This window comes from Hypanus sabinus, chromosome 3, assembly GCF_030144855.1.
Source record: "Hypanus sabinus isolate sHypSab1 chromosome 3, sHypSab1.hap1, whole genome shotgun sequence".
Classification (NCBI taxonomy): Eukaryota; Metazoa; Chordata; class Chondrichthyes; order Myliobatiformes; family Dasyatidae; genus Hypanus; species Hypanus sabinus.
Genome location: NC_082708.1, coordinates 4,049,132 through 4,068,836, shown reverse-complemented (window position 1 = coordinate 4,068,836; position 19,705 = coordinate 4,049,132). Strand labels below are relative to the sequence as shown.

Genomic DNA, 19,705 nt, shown 5'->3' with positions numbered 1-19,705 from the left:
CATTCAGGTTGGAAGAACACCACCTTATATTCAGTCTGTGTTGTATTTTATGTAACTACTGTTACACATGTAACTGTTTAGTATGTCTCCTAGTGGTCACAGTATGTATATGTGATTGTTCAGTGTCTCCCCCTAGTGGACACAGTATGTATATGAGATTGTTCAGTTTCTCCCCCTAGTGGACACAGTATGTATATGAGATTGTTCAGTGTCACCCCCTAGTGGACACAGTATGTATATGAGATTGTTCAGTTTCTCCCCCTAGTGGACACAGTATGTATATGAGATTGTTCAGTGTCTCCCCCTAGTGGACACAGTATGTATATGAGATTGTTCAGTGTCTCCCCCTAGCGGACACAGTATGTGTATGAGATTGTTCAGTGTCTCCCCCTAGCGGACACAGTATGTGTATGTGATTGTTCAGTGTGTTCCCCCTCCCCCCCCAGTGGTTACAGTACAGTGCAACATTGAGCATCACTGCAATATTGAGTGTCATAGGAAGTCATTCCTGCCTGTGGCCATCTAACCTGACAACTCCTCCTTCAGAGTGTCAGACACCCTGAGCCAATAGACTGGTCCTGAACTTATTTCCACCCAGCATAATTTACCTATTATTATTTAATTATTTATGGATTTATATTGCTATATTTCTACATTATTTCTACATTATTCTTGGTTGGTGCAACTGTAACGAAAGCCAAGTTCCCTCAGGATCAATAAAGTATGTCTGTCTGTGTCTGTCTGTCTGTATGTATATGTGATTGTTCAGTGTCTGCCCCTAGTGGACAGATTATGTATATGTAATTGTTCAGAGTCTCCCCCTAGTGGACACAGTATGTATATATAATTGTTCAGAGTCTCCCCCGAGTGGTCAGAGTATGTATATATGATAGCTCAGTGTCTCCCCTTAGTGGTCACAGTATGTATATGTGATTGTTCAGTGTCTCCCCTTAGTGGTCACAGTATGTATATGTGATTGTTCAGTGTCTCCCCCTAGTGGACACAGTATGTATATGTGATTGTTCAGTTTCTGCCCCCAGTCAGTTCCTTCCATGATTCTTGTGCTATTACCACTTAATAAAACCATCATGAAGCAACAAGTTTTGAGCCTTGTTCTTGACTTACAAAAAAACCTTGGATAAAAAATATTGGAATCCAACACCCAACCCAACAGTATACATGACTACTAAACCCTCAGCAACTCAAACCCAGCTGGGCGTGGACAATCAATAAATGCCAGCTTTGCCATTGTACTCAGTTCCTGCTCTCCCTCCTCTCTCCCCTCTCCTTCACTCAGCCCTCAGTCTCTGTCCCTCTCCATTCTTCTCCTTTCTCTATTTCACATGCCCCTCTCCACTCCAGCTCTCCTTCTGTCTCTCCCCTTTACTTCATTCACCCCTCTCTCGACTTCCGCCACTGTCTCCCCCTTTGCTTCTCCCACTTCTGCCTCTGTCTCTCTCTCTCTATCTTTCTCACCGTACCCTTTTCTCTCTCTCTCTCTCTCTCTCATCTCCCTCATCTCTTCTTTCCCCCTTCCACCATCTCTAACCTTTGCCTCTCTCACCCCTTTCTCTCTCTCTCTTCGCTCCTCTCTCCCCTCCCTCTCTTCCACTTTCACTCCCCCTTCTCCCTCTCTCTTCCCCCTTTCACTTCCCTCCCTCTCTCTCTTTTGTTTGCATTTCTTACCTCTCTCTGTTCCTCCATCTCCCTCTGCCTCTCCTCACCCTCCATGGAGGTGCTGCCTGGCTGACACTGTTTACAGCTCAGGCTGTTTTTTTCATAAGTTAAAGAAATATGTCCATTCCCAATATATCTGTTATAATTTACCACTGTCCAATATGTCCATTCCCAATATATCCGTTATAATTTACCGCTGTCCAATATGTCCATTCCCACTATATCCGTTATAATTTACCGCTGTTCAGAATGTCCATTCCCAATATATCCGTTATAATTTACCGCTGTCCAATATGTCCATTCCCACTATATCCGTTATAATTTACCGCTGTCCAATATGTCCATTCCCACTATATCCATTATAATTTACCGCTGTCCAATATGTCCATTCCCACTATATCCGTTATAATTTACCGCTGTCCAGAATGTCCATTCCCAATATATCCGTTATAATTTACCGCTGTCCAATATGTCCATTCCCAATATATCCATTATAGTTTACCACATCACAACACAGCGAGAGCAACACAGGGCGACACAGACAAAATGCTGAGGAACTCATTAGGTCAGGCAGTATCTATGAAAATGAATGAACAGACCTAGTCCTAGTGAAGGTTCTCAGCCTGAAAAGTCGACTGTTTATTCCTCTCCATAGACGCTGCCTGTCCTGCTGAGTTCCTCCAGCATTTTGTGTGTGTTACCCTGGATTTCCAGCACCTGCAGAATCTCCGGTCTAGTAACTAACACAAACCAGGTGAAACCTGCCTCGGATTACGTTGATCCCAGAGGTGCTGAGCTGTTCCCAAACACTGCAATGGGATATCTGACCTTGAACAGCTTGCTGCTAGTTGCTAAGAGCTACGCCTGGGGCAGGAATCCCCAGGGCTTCAGTGGCAGGATGCAGGAGCCAGGGGTGAATCTGCTCAGTCACGGCTGTAACTGCAGGCATTGAGAGGCAGGAGAGGCATCAGCAGACACCATGCAGTACTGGGGAGAACGGGTCACAGAGTGGGCCAGAGCCTCTGGAGGGACGATTGGCGCTTGGGTCAACCGAATGAGGCAGTCAGCAGCTAGCTGGGCCAGGCGAAGGTAAGTCAACTGACTGGTGGAGACCAAGCCCTGGGGCTCTGAGAAAGGCCCTTCAGTCCATCGTCTCTGTGTCAACCATTATCGGTCCTTTACCATCAGAGCTGCTCAGGCAGCATCCAGGGAGAAGAGTACAGTCGACAGCTTCAGGCTGAGGAGGACGGGCTCGGGAACGGGGGAGATGCCTGAATTAAAAAGGCGGGGAAGAGGCTAGTTGGAAGGTGAAGGCAGGTGGGTAGGAAAGATCAGGGACTGGAGAAGAAGGAATCTGATAGGAGAAGAGAGTGGACCATGGGAGAAAGGGAAGGAGGAGGGGACCCAGGGGGGAGTAATAGCCAAGTGAGAAGAAGTGAAGGATCACAGTGGGAAATGGGGGTGGGAATTCTGTTCTCCAGAAGGCAAAATCAATATTCATGTCATCAGGTTGGAGGGTACCCAGACGGAATATAGGGTGTTGCACCTCCACCGAGGTTGGCCTCATCTTGGCACAAGGGGAGGACATGTATCAACATGTCGGAATGGGGATGAGAATCGGAATTAAAATGTTTGCTCCTCGGGAAGAGCAGTTTGTGGTGGATGGTGCAGAGGTGCTCGGTCCCCCAGTTTACAACAGGTCTCACCAATGTCGAGGAGGCCACATTGGGAGCACCGGACACAACAGAAACCACAATGTAGAGGAGGCCACATTGGGAGCACCAGACACAACAGAAACCACAATGTAGAGGAGGCCACATTGGGAGCACCAGACACAACAGAAACCACAATGTAGAGGAGGCCACATTGGGAGCACCAGACACAACAGAAACCACAATGTAGAGGAGGCCACATTGGGAGCATTAGACACAACAGAAACCACAATGTAGAGGAGGCCGCATTGGGAGCACCGGACACAACAGGAACCACAATGTAGAGGAGGCCACATTGGGAGCACCGGACACAACAGAAACCACAATGTAGAGGAGGCCACATTGGGAGCACCGGACACAACAGAAACCACAATGTCGAGGAGGCCACATTGGGAGCACCAGACACAACAGAAACCACAATGTAGAGGAGGCTGCATTGGAAGCACCGGACACAACGGAAACCACAATGTAGAGGAGGCCACATTGGGAGCACCGGACACAACAGAAACCACAATGTAGAGGAGGCCGCATTGGGAGCACCGGACACAACAGAAACCACAATGTAGAGGAGGCCACATTGGGAGCACCGGACACAACAGAAACCACAATGTCGAGGAGGCCACATTGGGAGCACCAGACACAACAGAAACCACAATGTAGAGGAGGCTGCATTGGAAGCACCGGACACAACGGAAACCACAATGTAGAGGAGGCCACATTGGGAGCACCGGACACAACAGAAACCACAATGTAGAGGAGGCCGCATTGGGAGCACCGGACACAACAGAAACCACAATGTAGAGGAGGCCACATTGGGAGCACCGGACACAACAGAAACCACAATGTAGAGGAGACCACGTTGGGAGCACCGGACACAACAGAAACCACAATGTAGAGGAGGCCGCATTGGGAGCACCGGACACAACAGGAACCACAATGTAGAGGAGGCCACGTTGGGAGCACCGGACACAACAGAAACCACAATGTAGAGGAGGCCACATTGGGAGCACCAGACACAACAGGAACCACAATGTAGAGGAGGCCACGTTGGGAGCACCGGACACAACAGGAACCACAATGTCGAGGAGGCCACATTGGGAGCACCGGACACAACAGAAACCACAATGTCGAGGAGGCCACATTGGGAGCACCAGACACAACAGAAACCACAATGTAGAGGAGGCTGCATTGGAAGCACCGGACACAACGGAAACCACAATGTAGAGGAGGCCACATTGGGAGCACCGGACACAACAGAAACCACAATGTAGAGGAGGCCGCATTGGGAGCACTGGACACAACAGAAACCACAATGTAGAGGAGGCCACATTGGGAGCATTAGACACAACAGAAACCACAATGTAGAGGAGACCACGTTGGGAGCACCGGACACAACAGAAACCACAATGTCGAGGAGGCCACATTGGGAGCACCGGACACAACAGGAACCACAATGTAGAGGAGGCCACGTTGGGAGCACCGGACACAACAGAAACCACAATGTAGAGGAGGCCACATTGGGAGCACCAGACACAACAGGAACCACAATGTAGAGGAGGCCACGTTGGGAGCACCGGACACAACAGGAACCACAATGTAGAGGAGGCTGCATTGGGAGCACCGGACACAACAGAAACCACAATGTAGAGGAGGCCACATTGGGAGCACCAGACACAACAGGAACCACAATGTAGAGGAGGCCACGTTGGGAGCACCGGACACAACAGGAACCACAATGTAGAGGAGGCTGCATTGGGAGCACCGGACACAACAGAAACCACAATGTAGAGGAGACCACGTTGGGAGCACCGGACACAACAGAAACCACAATGTAGAGGAGGCCGCATTGGGAGCACCAGACACAACAGAAACCACAATGTAGAGGAGGCCACATTGGGAGCACCAGACACAACAGAAACCACAATGTCGAGGAGGCCACATTGGGAGCACCAGACACAACAGGAACCACAATGTAGAGGAGACTACATTGGGAGCACCGGACACAACAGAAACCACAATGTAGAGGAGGCCACGTTGGGAGCACCGGACACAACAGAAACCACAATGTAGAGGAGGCCGCATTGGGAGCACCAGACATAACAGAAACCACAATGTAGAGGAGGCCACATTGGGAGCACCAGACACAACAGGAACCACAATGTAGAGGAGGCCGCATTGGGAGCACCGGACACAACAGAAACCACAATGTCGAGGAGGCCACATTGGGAGCACCGGACACAACAGAAACCACAATGTAGAGGAGGCCACGTTGGGAGCACCAGACACAACAGAAACCACAATGTAGAGGAGGCTGCATTGGGAGCACCGGACACAACAGGAACCACAATGTAGAGGAGGGTGCATTGGGAGCACCGGACACAACAGGAACCACAATGTAGAGGAGGGTGCATTGGGAGCACCGGACACAACAGGAACCACAATGTAGAGGAGGCCGCATTGGGAGCACCGGACACAACAGAAACCACAATGTCGAGGAGGCCACATTGGGAGCACCGGACACAACAGGAACCACAATGTAGAGGAGGCCACATTGGGAGCATTAGACACAACAGGAACCACAATGTAGAGGAGGCCACGTTGGGAGCATTAGACACAACAGGAACCACAATGTAGAGGAGGCCACATTGGGAGCACTGGACACAACAGAAACCACAATGTAGAGGAGGCCGCATTGGGAGCACCGGACACAACAGAAACCACAATGTAGAGGAGGCCGCATTGGGAGCATTAGACACAACAGACGACCACAGCAGTGTCAAAGGTTGAGTGTTGCCTCACCTGGAGGACTGCTTGGGCCCTGAATGGAGGAGAATGGGCAGGTGTGGCATCTCTGTCACTTGCAGGGGTAAGTACCAGGAGGGAGATTAGTGGGGAGGGATGAATGGACAACGATGGAGGGAGTGTTCCCTGCAGAAAGCAGATGGGGGGGAGAGGTAAATGTACGCTTAGTGGTCGGATCCCTTTGGAGATGGCGGAGATGTTGCAGAGGGCAACGTGTTGGATGCGGAGGCTGATGGGCTGGTAGGTAAGGACAAGAGAGACTCTATCACTCTGACGACGGTGGGAAGATGGGGTGAGTGCAGATGTACAGGAAAAGGAGGAGATGTGGGTGAGGGCAGCATGAATCGTAGAGGGAGGGGAATCCCATTCTTTAAAAGAGGAGGACATCTCTGGTGCTCTGGAATGGAAAGCCACATCCTGAGAGCAGGTGCAGTGGAGACAATGAAACTGAGAAAGGGGAAACACGAGGAAATCTGCAGATGCTGAGAATTCAGGCAACACACACAAAATGTAGGTGGAATGCACCAGGCCAGGCAGCATCTGTAGGGAGAAGTACTGTCGACTTTTCGGGGCGAGACCCTCCGTCAGGACTCGTCAGAAAAGGGAATGGCATTTTTACCGGAGATGTATAGTCCAGATAACCACGGGAATCAGTGGGTTTATAAAAGACGTTGAGGATGGAGGCAGAGAGATCGAGAAAGGGGAGGCAGGTGTCAGAAATGGACCAGAAGGGCAGAAGGGAAGTTGGAGGAAACGTCGACAAGTTCAGCATGGGTGCATGAAGCTGCAGCAAAGCGGTCATCAGCATAGTGGAGGAAGAGTTGGGGAGTAGGTTCATAATCTTGAATGCCTCCCTCAACCCTCGCTGCTCCCAGAAAGCAGAGCCAGAATATAGGGTGGCACAGTGGTGAGTGGAATTTCCTCTCTGCGATCGATCGCCATTGCAGTCTGAATGGAGTTCGCACGTTCTCCCGTGACTCTGTGCACATTCCGACAACGTACGGGTCAGGGTGAGTGAATTGTGGACTTGCTACACTGGCGACGGAAGTGTGGCCATGCTTGCAGGCTGCCCCCAGCACATCCTCGGACTGTGCTGCTCTCTGACACAATGGTCTGTCTGGGTGGTTTGCGAAACAAAGTATTTCCACTTCCTCAGTATGTCACAATAACGAATTGATGAGTTTGTGGGGCTCACACATTTCTAGTGCAATACTTCAGAGTACCAGCGACCCGGATGCAGCCTGTGGTAAGCTGTCCGTCCGATCTTTGTGTGTCTGTGTGCAGCCCACGGCCATGGGAGCTGAACCAGGTTTATGTATGTATATTAAAGAGTAAATTAAAATGAAAGCAAAAGCAGAAATTTAATTTCAAAAGTGAGGTAGTGTTCACAGGTTCAATGTCCATTCAGGAATCAGATGGCAGAGGGGAAGAAGCTGTTCCTGAATCGCTGAGTGTGTGCCTTCAGGCTTCTGTACCTCCTACCTGATGGTAACAGTGAGAAAAGGGCATGTCCTGGGTGGTGAGGATCCTTAATTACAGACACCACCTTTCTGAGGCTCTGCTCCTTGAAGGCTGGTACCCAAGATGGAGGTGACTCATTTTACAACTTTCTGTGGCTTGTTTTGGTCCACTGCAGTAGCCCCCCCCCCCCCACCCCACTGGACGCAGCCTGTCAGAATACGCTCCACGGTATAATCGTGAAGTTTTTGGTGACAAAACAAACCTTCCCTAACTCCTGATGAAAGATAACCACTGTATTGTCTTCTTGATAATGACATCGATATGGTTAGATCCTCAGAGATCTTGACAACTAGCAACTTGAAGCTGCTCACTCTCTCCACTGCTGATCCCTCTGAGGATTGGAGTGTGTTCCTTCGTCTCACCCTTCCTGAAGTCACAATCGGCTCTTTCATCTTACTGACGTTGAGTGCCAGGTTGTTGCTGTGGCACCATTCCACTAGTTGGCATATCTCACTCCTGTACGCCCTCTCGTCACCACCTGAGATTCTACCAACAATGGTTGTATCAACAGCAAATTTATAGATAGTATTAGAGATGTGTCCAGCCACACAGTTGTGGGAGAGTAGAGCAGTGGGCTAAGCACACACCCAAGGTGCACCAGTGTTGGTGTTATTAGCAATCTGCACAGATGGAGAGCAGAGCCGTGTGTGCGGAGCTCTCTCGTGTTCTCGTGTCTGTGTGATTCGAGCTGTCTCGTGTTCCTGCATCTTTGTGCGGAGCTGTCTTGTGTTCCCGTGTCTGTGTGCAGAGCTGTCTCGTGCTCCTGTGTCTGTGTGATTCTAGCTGTCTCGTGTTCCTGTGTCTGTGTGATTCGAGCTGTCTCGTGCTCCCGTGTCTGTGTGATTCGAGCTGTCTCGTGCTCCTGTGTCTGTGATTCGAGCTGTCTCGTGTTCCCGTGTCTGTGTGATTCGAGCTGTCTCGTGCTCCCGTGTCTGTGTGATTCGAGCTGTCTCGTGTTCCCGTGTCTGTGTGATTCGAGCTGTCTCGTGTTCCCGTGTCTGTGTGATTCGAGCTGTCTCGTGTTCCTGTGTCTGTGTGATTCGAGCTGTCTCGTGTTCCCGTGTCTGTGTGATTCGAGCTGTCTCATGCTCCTGTGTCTGTGTGATTCGAGCTGTCTCGTGCTCCCGTGTCTGTGTGATTTGAGCTGTCTCGTGCTCCTGTGTCTGTGTGATTCGAGCTGTCTCGTGTTCCCGTGTCTGTGTGATTCGAGCTGTCTTGTGCTCCTGTGTCTGTGAGTGATTTGAGCTGTCTCGTGCTCCTGTGTCTGTGTGATTCGAGTTGTCCCGTGTTCCTGTGTCTGTGTGATTCGAGCTGTCCCGTGTTCCTGTGTCTGTGTGATTCGAGCTGTCTCGTGCTCCTGTGTCTGTGATTCGATCTGTCTCGTGTTCCCGTGTCTGTGTGATTCGAGCTGTCTCGTGCTCCCGTGTCTGTGTGATTCGAGCTGTCTCGTGTTCCCGTGTCTGTGTGATTCTAGCTGTCTCGTGTTCCCGTGTCTGTGTGATTCGAGCTGTCTCGTGTTCCCGTGTCTGTGTGATTTGAGCTGTCTCGTGCTCCTGTGTCTGTGTGATTCGAGCTGTCTCGTGTTCCCGTGTCTGTGTGATTCGAGCTGTCTTGTGCTCCTGTGTCTGTGAGTGATTTGAGCTGTCTCGTGCTCCTGTGTCTGTGTGATTCGAGCTGTCCCGTGTTCCTGTGTCTGTGTGATTCGAGCTGTCCCGTGTTCCTGTGTCTGTGTGATTCGAGCTGTCCCGTGTTCCTGTGTCTGTGTGATTCGAGCTGTCTCGTGCTCCCGTGTCTGTGATTCGATCTGTCTCGTGTTCCCGTGTCTGTGTGATTCGAGCTGTCTCGTGCTCCCGTGTCTGTGTGATTCAAGCTGTCTCGTGCTCCCGTGTCTGTGTGATTCGAGCTGTCTCGTGTTCCCGTGTCTGTGTGATTCGAGCTGTCTCATGTTCCCGTGTCTGTGTGATTTGAGCTGTCTCGTGTTCCTGTGTCTGTGATTCGAGCTGTCTCGTGTTCCCGTGTCTGTGTGATTCGAGCTGTCTCGTGTTCCTGTGTCTGTGTGATTCGAGCTGTCTCGTGCCTGTGTCTGTGTGATTCGAGCTGTCTCGTGTTCCCGTGTCTGTGTGATTCGAGCTGTCTCGTGTTCCCGTGTCTGTGTGATTCGAGCTGTCTCGTGTTCCTGTGTCTGTGATTCGAATTGTCTCGTGTTCCCGTGTCTGTGTGATTCGAGCTGTCTCGTGTTCCCGTGTCTGTGTGATTCGAGCTGTCTCGTGTTCCCGTGTCTGTGTGATTCGAGCTGTCTCGTGTTCCCGTGTCTGTGTGATTCGAGCTGTCTCGTGCTCCCGTGTCTGTGTGATTTGAGCTGTCTCGTGCTCCCGTGTCTGTGTGATTTGAGCTGTCTCGTGCTCCCGTGTCTGTGTGATTTGAGCTGTCTCGTGCTCCCGTGTCTGCGTGATTCTAGCTGTCTCGTGCTCCCGTGTCTGTGTGCAGCGCTGTCTCGCTGCTGTGTGAGCCGAGCTGTCCTCTGCCTCTGACCTCCTGGTTTTGTGTTGACAGTGCCAGCTCTCCCTGGATTTTGGACCCCATGGGTGATGTCTACTACTACTGGCTGGTCGTCGCCAGTGTCCCTGTCATCTACAACTGGACCGCATTGGTTGCTAGGTGAGCTGAAGTGCCAGGGTCAGTGAGGGAGAGATCTGTTCTGACTGTCCCAGGCTGCGTGGAGACTAAGTGTGGGTGGTGGGCTCCACTCTCTGCTGCAGAGCAGAGGTTTAGTCAAAGACACAAAGAATCCTGAAGCAGAGAGTCTCCTCACAGGCAACAACCAAAGGTCATGGAGTGAGGATTTAAAAAAAAAATTCACACAGTTTGTCTTCTCTTACACATTAGTTGTTTGTCAGATATTGTTTTTACAACATAGAACACCACAAGCTTTTCGGCCCATGGTGTTGTGCCAACAATTTAACCTACTCTAAGATTGATCTAACACTCCCTCCTACACAGCCTGCCATTTTTCTTTCATCAATGTGCCTACCTAGAGGCTCTGGAATGTCCTTAATGTCCTCTACCACCACCTGGCAGGGCATTTCATACACCCACACCCCTGACACCCCCCAAAACCTCCCTCCAATCATTATCTGAATTCCAGTGAATACAGGCCCAGAGCCTTCAAACACTCTTCATATGAGAAGCCATTCAATCCTGGAATCATTTTTGTGAACCTCCGTTGAACCCTCTCCAGTTTCAGCACATCCTTTCTGAGATAAGGGGCCCAAACCTGCTCACAATACGCAAGTGAGGCCTCACCAGTGCTTTTAAAGTCTCAACATTACATCCTTGCTTTTATATTCGAGTCCTCTTGAAATGAAAGCTAACATTGCATTTGCCTTCCTCACCACCGACTCATTTTCATTTTTAGAATCTTTTTATTGATACATAATCTTCTACAGCTATAGAATGATACAAAACTTCAATAGATTAATATGTACACAATTAATAGAGCTGAAAAAAAACTGATAATATATGAAAATGTTAAAAAATTATACATTGGAAAAAAGGAAAAAAAAACATCTAACTGAGAAGAACAAAACCCACTAACTACAAAAATAAAAACCCCCATTAGGAATCAACCCCCGGAGCAATACGTTTTACCATCATCTAAATATATAAATAAAGAGTCATCAACCACCAATTCATATTTAAAAAATAATAAAATTGGAAGGAAACCATATAGAATAATTCAAATTAAATGGTAATATTTGGCAAAAGAACCCATCTTCTCTCAAAATCAAATTGTGGTTCAAAAGTTCTACTAATTTTTTCCAAACTGACACATAACTTTACTTGAGAAAACCATTCAATTAATGTAGGGGAACAGATATCTTTCCATTTTAATAGAATAGCCCTTCTTGCCAATAATGTAACAAATGCAATTACATGTTGATCTGAAGATGAGATACCCTGAACATGATGTGGAACTATTCCAAATAGAACAGTCAATCTATTAGGTTGTAAATTAATTTTCAGAGCTTTAGAAATTGTAGAAAATAAAGATTTCCAAAATGATTTTAATGAAGAACATGACCAGAACATTTGTGACAAAGTAGCTACTTCAGTTTTACACCTATCACAGTAATTGTCTATACTAGGAAATATTTTAGATAGTCTCTCCTTTGTTAAATAATAACGGTGAACATTTTTAAATTGAATTAAACAGTGGTTGGCACATATAGAAGAAGAATTTATGTTTTTCAAAATTCGAACCCAACCTTCATTAACAAAGATCATATTAACTTCTCTCTCCCAATCTTGTTTAATCTTTAGTGGTAGGTTCTCTTTTTGTAACAAAAATAAATGGTAAATTCTGCTAATGGATCCTCTCACTAAAGGACTCAACTTCAAAATGGTATCCAACAAATCTGATTCATGTAGACAAGGAAACTTATCCAAATATTGCTGTAAAAAATGTCTAACCTAAAAATATTGCAAAAAATGTGTATGTGTATTTGTTAATTAACTCTTCAAAAGTCATCAATCAACCATCACAAAATAAATCTGTAAAAAAACAGATCCCTTTATTTCTCCATAGGAGAAAAATGGGGTCGGTTATTGAAGGTTTAAATGAAAAGTTTCAATATAAAAAACTAGACAACTTAAATTGTTTAAAATTTAAAAAATTGTGAAACTGAATCCAAATCTGTAAAGATTGTTTAATAACTGGGTAAAAATTTAAATTTGGAATTTTAGAGAGCTGTAAAGGTAATGGAGCTCCTAATATTGAAGCTAAATGAAATTGTTTAACAGCTTTTAATTCCAAATCAACCCATAGTGGTTTTTGGCTCTTATCGAGCCAATATAGCCAAAAACATAATTGCCTAACATTCACAGCCCAATAATACAGTCTTAAATTAGGAAGTGTAAGTCCACCATCTTTTCTGGGTTTTTGTAAATGGTACTTGTTAATTCTTGGTCTCTTACTGTTCCAAATAAAGGAAGAAATAAGAGAGTCAATTTGATAGAAATTTTTTTTTTAGTTAAAGATAGGTATATTTTGGAAAATATATAAAAATCTAGGTAAAATCATCATTTTCACAGCATGGATATGACCTATTAAAGAAAGAGTAAGTGGATTCCATCTAGAAAATAGTAATTTCATGGAGTCTACGAGAGGAACTATATTGGCTTTATAAAGATCTTTATGTTTTTTAGTAATTATAATACCTAAATATCTAAATGTATTAACAATTCTAAAAGGAATATCATTATATCTAAAAACAGGGGCATTTAATGGAAACAATTCACTTTTATTCAAGTTAAGTTTATATCCTGAAAACTTACCAAAATCTTTAAGTGCTTCCAAAAGATTAGGAATTGATTCCTCAAGATTTGAAATAAAAATCAAAAGATCTTCTGCATAAAGAGAAATCTTATGTATGGTTCCATTTATAGAAATACCATGAATGCTTTTGGCCTCCCGTAATATTATAGCTAAAGGCTCCAATACAAGATAGAGTAGGAGGGGCCAGAGGAGGAGGTATTGCATTGCTTGGCCGAGAAAATCTTATGGCGGTGCTTTGGAAGGATAGATTAGAGAGCTCCTCTAGGGAGGCTATTTGGGTGGAATTGAGGAATGGGAAAGGTGTAGTAACACTGATAGGAGTGTATTATAGGCCACCTAATGGGGAGCGTGAGTTGGAAGAGCAAATGTGTAAGGAGATAGCAGATATTTGTAGTAAACACAAGGTGGTGATTGTGGGAGATTTTAATTTTCCACACGTAGACTGGGAAGCTCACTCTGTAAAAGGGCTGGATGGTTTAGAGTTTGTGAAATGTGTGTAGGATAGTTTTTTGCAACAATACATAGAAGTACCGACTAGAGATGGGGCAGTGTTGGATCTCCTGTTAGGGAATGCGATAGGTCAGCTGACAGATCTATGTGTTGGGGAGCACTTCGGGTCCAGTGATCACAATAGCATTAGCTTCAATATAATTATGGAGAAGGACAGGACTGGACCTAGAGTTGAGATTTTTGATTGGAGAAAGGCTAACTTTGAGGAGATGCGAAGGGATTTAGAGAGAGTGGATTGAGTCAAGTTGTTTTATGGGAAGGATGTAATAGAGAAATGGAGGTCACTTAAGGGTGAAATTATGAGGGTACAGAATCTTTATGTTCCTGTTAGGGTGAAAGGAAAGGTTAAAAGTTTGAAAGCACCATGGTTTTCAAGGGATATTAGAATCTTGGTTCGGAAAAAGAGGGATGTCTACAATAGATATAGGCAGCATGGAGTAAAGGAATTGCTCGAGGAATATAAAGAATGCAAAAGGAATCTTAAGAAAGAGATTAGAAAAGCTAAAAGAAGATACGAGGTTGGTTTGGCAAATAAGGTGAAAGTAAATCTGAAAGGTTTCTACAGTTACATTAAAAGCAAGAGGATAGTGAGGGATAAAATTGGCCCCTTAGAGAATCAGAGTGGTCAGCTATGTGTGGAGCCGAGGGAGATGGGAGAGATTTTGAACGATTTCTTCTCTTCGGTATTCACTAAGGAGAAGGATATTGAATTGTGTAAGGTGTGGGAAACAAGTAAGGAAGTTATGGAACCTATGACAATTAAAGAGGTGGAAGTACTGGCGCTTTTAAAAAATTTAAAAGTGGATAAATCTCCGGATCCTGACAGGATATTCCCCAGGACCTTGAGGGAAGTTTGTGTAGAGATAGCAGGAGCTCTGACGGAGATCTTTAAGATGTCATTAGAAACGGGGATTGTGCCGGAGGATTGGCGTATTGCTCATGTGGTTCCATTGTTTAAAAAGGGTTCTAGAAGTAAGCCTAGCAATTATAGACTTGTCAGTTTGACATCAGTGGTGGGTAAATTAATGGAAAGTATTCTTAGAGATAGTATTAATAATTATCTGGATAGACAGGATCTGATTAGGAGTAGCCAGCATGGATTTGTGTGTGGAAGGTCATGTTTGACAAACCTTATTGAATTTTTTGAAGAAGTTACGAGGAATGTTGACGAGGGTAAGGCAGTGGATGTAGTCTATATGGACTTCAGCAAAGCCTTTGACAAAGTTCCACATGGAAGGTTAGTTAAGAAGGTTCAGTCGTTAGGTATTAATGCTGGAGTAATAAAATGGATTCAACAGTGGCTAGATGGGAGATGCCAGAGAGTAGTGGTGGATAACTGTTTGTCAGGTTGGAGGCCGGTGACTAGCGGGGTGCCTCAGGGATCTGTTTTGGGCCCAATGTTGTTTGTAATATACATAAATGATCTGGATGATGGGGTGGTAAATTGGATTAGTAAGTATGCAGATGATACTAAGGTAGGAGGTGTGTGGATAATGAGGTGGGTTTTCAAAGCTTGCAGGGAGATTTATGCCGGTTAGAAGAATGGGCTGAATGTTGGCATATGGAGTTTAATGCTGAGAAGTGTGAGGTTCTACATTTTGGCAGGAATAATCCAAATAGAACATACAGGGTAAATGGTAGGGCATTGAGGAATGCAGAGGCAGAGAGATCTAGGAATAACAGTGCATAGTTCCCTGAAGGTGGAGTCTCATGTAGATAGGGTGGTGAAGAAGGCTTTTGGAACGCTGGCCTTTATAAATCAAAGCATTGAGTACAGAAGTTGGGATGTAATGTTAAAATTGTACAAGGCATTGGTAAGGCCAAATTTAGAATATTGTGTGCAGTTCTGGTCACCGAATTATAGGAAAGATATCAATAAATTAGAGAGAGTGCAGAGACGATTTACTAGGATGTTACCTGGGTTTCAGCACTTAAGTTACAGAGAAAGGTTGAACAAGTTAGGTCTCTATTCATTGGAGCGTAGAAGGTTGAGGGGGGATTTGATCGAGGTATTTAAAATTTTGAGAGGGATAGATAGAGTTGACGTTAATAGACTGTTTCCATTGAGTGTAGGGGAGATTCAAACGAGAGGACATGATTTGAGAGTTAGGGGGCAGAAGTTTAAGGGAAACACGAGGGGGTATTTCTTTACTCAGAGTGTGATAGCTGTGTGGAATGAGCTTCCTGTAGAAGTAGTAGAGGCCAGTTCAGTTGTGTCATTTAAGGTAAAATTGGATAGGTATATGGACAGGAAAGGAGTGGAGGGTTATGGGCTGAGTGCGGGTAGGTGGGACTAGGTAAGATTAAGAGTTCGGCACGGACTAGGAGGGCCAAGATAGCCTGTTTCCGTGCTGTGATGGTTATATGGTTATATTAAATTATAAAGGGCTTAATGGACATCCCTGTCTAGTACCACGAGAAAGTGAAAAGAAAGACCTGTAATTATTAGTAATGACCGTGGCAATAGGGTTCTTATAAATGATTTGAATCCATCTATTAAAATTATTACCAAAACCAAATTCTTCTAATACTTTAAACAAATATGGCCACTCAATTCTATCAAATGCCTTTTCTGCATCGAGAGAGATAACACATTGAGGTTGCTTAGATACTGGTGAATAAATAATGTTCATCAATCTCCAAACATTAGAGAAAGAGAAATGGCCTTTAATAAAGCCCATTTGGTCCATAGAGATTACTTTAATTATTTTCCAAGCAGTTAACCATTATTTTAGAAAGAATTTTTGCATCCACATTTAATAGTGAAATAGGTCTATATGATGAACATTCAACAGGGTCTTTATCTTTTTTAAGAACTAAGGAAATAGATGCTTCATAAAAAGGTGGTAAATTACCCTTCTCAAAGGATTCATGAAATATTTCCAAAAGATACGGAGAAAGTAATCTTTCAAATTTTTTGAAATATCCCACTGAATATTCCACTGAATATCAGTTCCAGGAGCTTTACCTGATTGCATTGATAAAATAGCTTTCTGAATTTCATGCTCGGTAATTGGAGCATCAAGCATCTGTTGATCTTCATCAGAAGTTTGTGGAAATTTAATCTTATGTAAAAAAGCCTCCATTTTGGAGGAATCTGCAGGAAATTGAGATCTATAAAGATCAGAGTAAAAATCTTGAAAAGTGTTAATATCCTCATAGTTACTTACTATATCTCCATTGTTTTTACGAATCTTTAAAATTTGTTTTAGCTTAATTGGGAAGCGAAGAGCTTATTATTTTTATCCCCAAAAATATAAAATTGACTTTTCAATTTAAGCAAATATCCTTCAATAGGATATGTTAGTAATAAACTATACTGTATTGTAATTCTACTCTTCTTTTAAATGAAACAACATTTGGAGAGATTGCATTAATGTTATCTAATTCTTTAATTTGTTTAGAGATTTTATCTAATTCCATTCTTGTTTGTTTCTTCAATTTAGCTATATATGATATAATTTGACCACATAGATAAGCTTTTAATGTATCCCAAATTACTAACTTTGAGATGTTTCCTATATTATTAAAGAGAAAAAACTCTTTTATCTGAGTTTCAATAAACTCAATGAATTCTGAACTTCGTAATAAACGTTCTGGAAAACACCAAAATGGTCTGGTAGAAACAACATTTTTCAATTCAAATATTAAATTTAAAGGAGCACGATCAGAGATAGCAATCGCATCATACTCACATTTCTGAACTTTACATAAAAGTCAAGGGTCAACTATTAAATAGTTGATTCTCGAATATTTATTATGAACCTGTGAGAAAAAAGAATATTCTCTATCACTAGGATGCATATGCCTCCAGATCTCAATTAAACCATAATAAGTTAAAGGAATTAATAAGTGATGCAGAACGATTAGGGAGTTGATGTTTGGATGATGACTTATCCATTAAAGGATTTAGACAAGTATTAAAATCACCACCCATTAATAACATATATTCATTTAAGTCAGGTAATAGAGCAAAAACGTCTTTAAAAAATGAGGGATCATCAACATTTAGTCCATAAATATTAACCAAAATCATTTTCTTATTACAAATTATTCCTTTAACAATTAAAAATCTACCATTAATATCAGCTATAATATCCTCCTGATTAAAAGGAATATTGGAATTGATAAAAATAGAGACACCTCTAGTTTTACTCTGGGAATTTGCATGAAATTGAGGTCCCTTCCAAAATTTAAAATATCGATTTTTATCACATAACCTGATGTGCGTCTCTTGAGCAAAAATTATATCAGGCTGGAATCGGTTTATAACTTTAAATGTTTTCTTATACTTAATAGGGTAATTCCAACCGCGAACATTCCAAGTTAAAACATTTAACTGTTAAGATGTCATCATGAAACTTTGTATCTAAAAAAAGTAGTTTGACACATGTCAGGATAAAGTGATCGAAAATGGCGGAGATGAACAACAATAAAAATAATTAGCGTATGCTCCGGGATTCCATAATGGGGATAAAAAAAGAAAAAAAAAACAAACTACAAAGCCCAGAAACAAGTCGATATCAATCAACGCAAGCCCCAAGAAAAGCTTAGACGCGAATACAATTACTCCACCTAGCTGAGTAATAAAAAAATAATTTAAAAAAACTAATCTCTGTCTCCCTCTATCGAACACAAATCTCATTACAGTCGACATATATCTCAGTATAATTAACTTGGAAGGATAGTGTTTTTCTTGTAAAACAAAACGACCTTCAATTTGAAAGTAACCTTCATAATATTAGATAAGGGAAGAAAAACACATCCAAACCAATTCTTGAAATATTTGCACAAAAGAAAAACAATCGCCATCTTTAAATTGTCCAATCTATCTTTAAAATACAAGGAAATTCAAATAATTACTTAAAAGATCTTCAATAAAGCATACAGAATAAAAAAAAAATAAATTCATTTAAATGTGGCAAAAAAAAGTTCTAGATGTTTCAAACTTAACTACAACCTATCAACAGTTCTCCCACTATATCTTCTGAGGTTAAAACCATCCAAACCAGTCTTCCTCTGAAATAAAAATACATTTTAAGGTAAAGACTTTCTGTGACCATCAAATCTTCCAATCTTATCAGTCTTTACATTGCGAGACACTCAAACCATTATAAATCATTCAAACTTCAGGCTTCAGACTCATCGTCATTGAAATATTTGCACAAAAGGGAAAACAATCGCCATCTTTAAACTATCCAGTCTTTCTTTAAAACGTAAAAAAGCCAAGTAATTACTTAAAAAAACTTTACAAAAGCATACGGAACAGAAAAAACAGTTGGTTCATTTAAACGCTACAGAAAAAAAAAGTCTAGATGGTTCAGAATTATCTACAGTCTTTCAACAGTTCTCCCGCTATATCTTCAGAGGTTAAAACCATCCAAACCAGTCTTTTTCAGAGATAAAAATACATTTTAAGGTAAAAACTTTTATAACCATCAAATCTTCCAATTTCATCACTTTACACCACGAGACAATCAAACTATTATAAATCATTCAATCTTCAGACTTCAGACTCATCATCAGACTCGTCAGACAGAGAGTTAATAAAACTCAATGCTTCGGCTGGATCAACAAAAATATGAATTCCAGAATTTTTAACATAAAGCCTTAATTTGGCTGGGTACTGTAACGATGGGAAGAGCTTTTTTTGATATGCTAGTTTCATAGAAGAAGCAAATCCAGCACGTTTCTTAACAACTTCACATGGAAAATCTTCAAGAAAACGAACTTCTAAACCTTGAAATTGAAATAATCTTTGTTTTCTTGCAAGCTTAATAACGCGGTCTTTGTCTCTAAAACGGAGAAAACGCACAACAATATGCCTGTTTTTACCTTCATCCAAAGATCTTAAAGCATCGGTTCTGTGAGCCGATTCAATCTCCGGGAGTTGCGGACAAACCTCCGGAAATAAAGACTGAAACATTTCAGCAAAATAGTCAAGTGTGTCAGCAGATTCCGATTTCTCTTTTAATCCAACATTTCGAAAATTATTCCAAAGCGATCGAGCTTCCAAGTCCACGATTCGTCGTTGAGCCTTATCCAAATGAGAAGAAAGGTCAGCTGCATTTCACTAACTTCTTTAAGATCGAGGCTCAAAGAGTCAAATTTTTCTTCAAATTTCTCTTCTAGTTGAGTTATTTCAGTG

At 43.2% G+C, this 19,705-nt stretch overlaps 1 protein-coding gene across 2 annotated transcripts in view; it reads left to right on the top strand.

Annotated features, from left to right (window-relative positions):
• The first annotated feature begins 2,541 nt into the window (after positions 1-2,541).
• LOC132390982 (cyclic nucleotide-gated cation channel alpha-4-like) overlaps positions 2,542-19,705 on the top strand; it is a 54,814-nt gene continuing 37,650 nt past the window's right edge. Inside the window, exons 1-2 of one of the 2 annotated variants that reach the window (XM_059963544.1) lie at positions 2,542-2,766; positions 10,266-10,370. In XM_059963544.1, the coding sequence (XP_059819527.1) occupies positions 2,657-2,766; positions 10,266-10,370 (215 nt within the window). In that variant the 5' untranslated portion in view covers positions 2,542-2,656. Of the gene's footprint in view, positions 2,767-7,108; positions 7,202-10,265; positions 10,371-19,705 lie in introns of those variants that run through there. The other variant, XM_059963545.1, reaches the window with a different exon arrangement.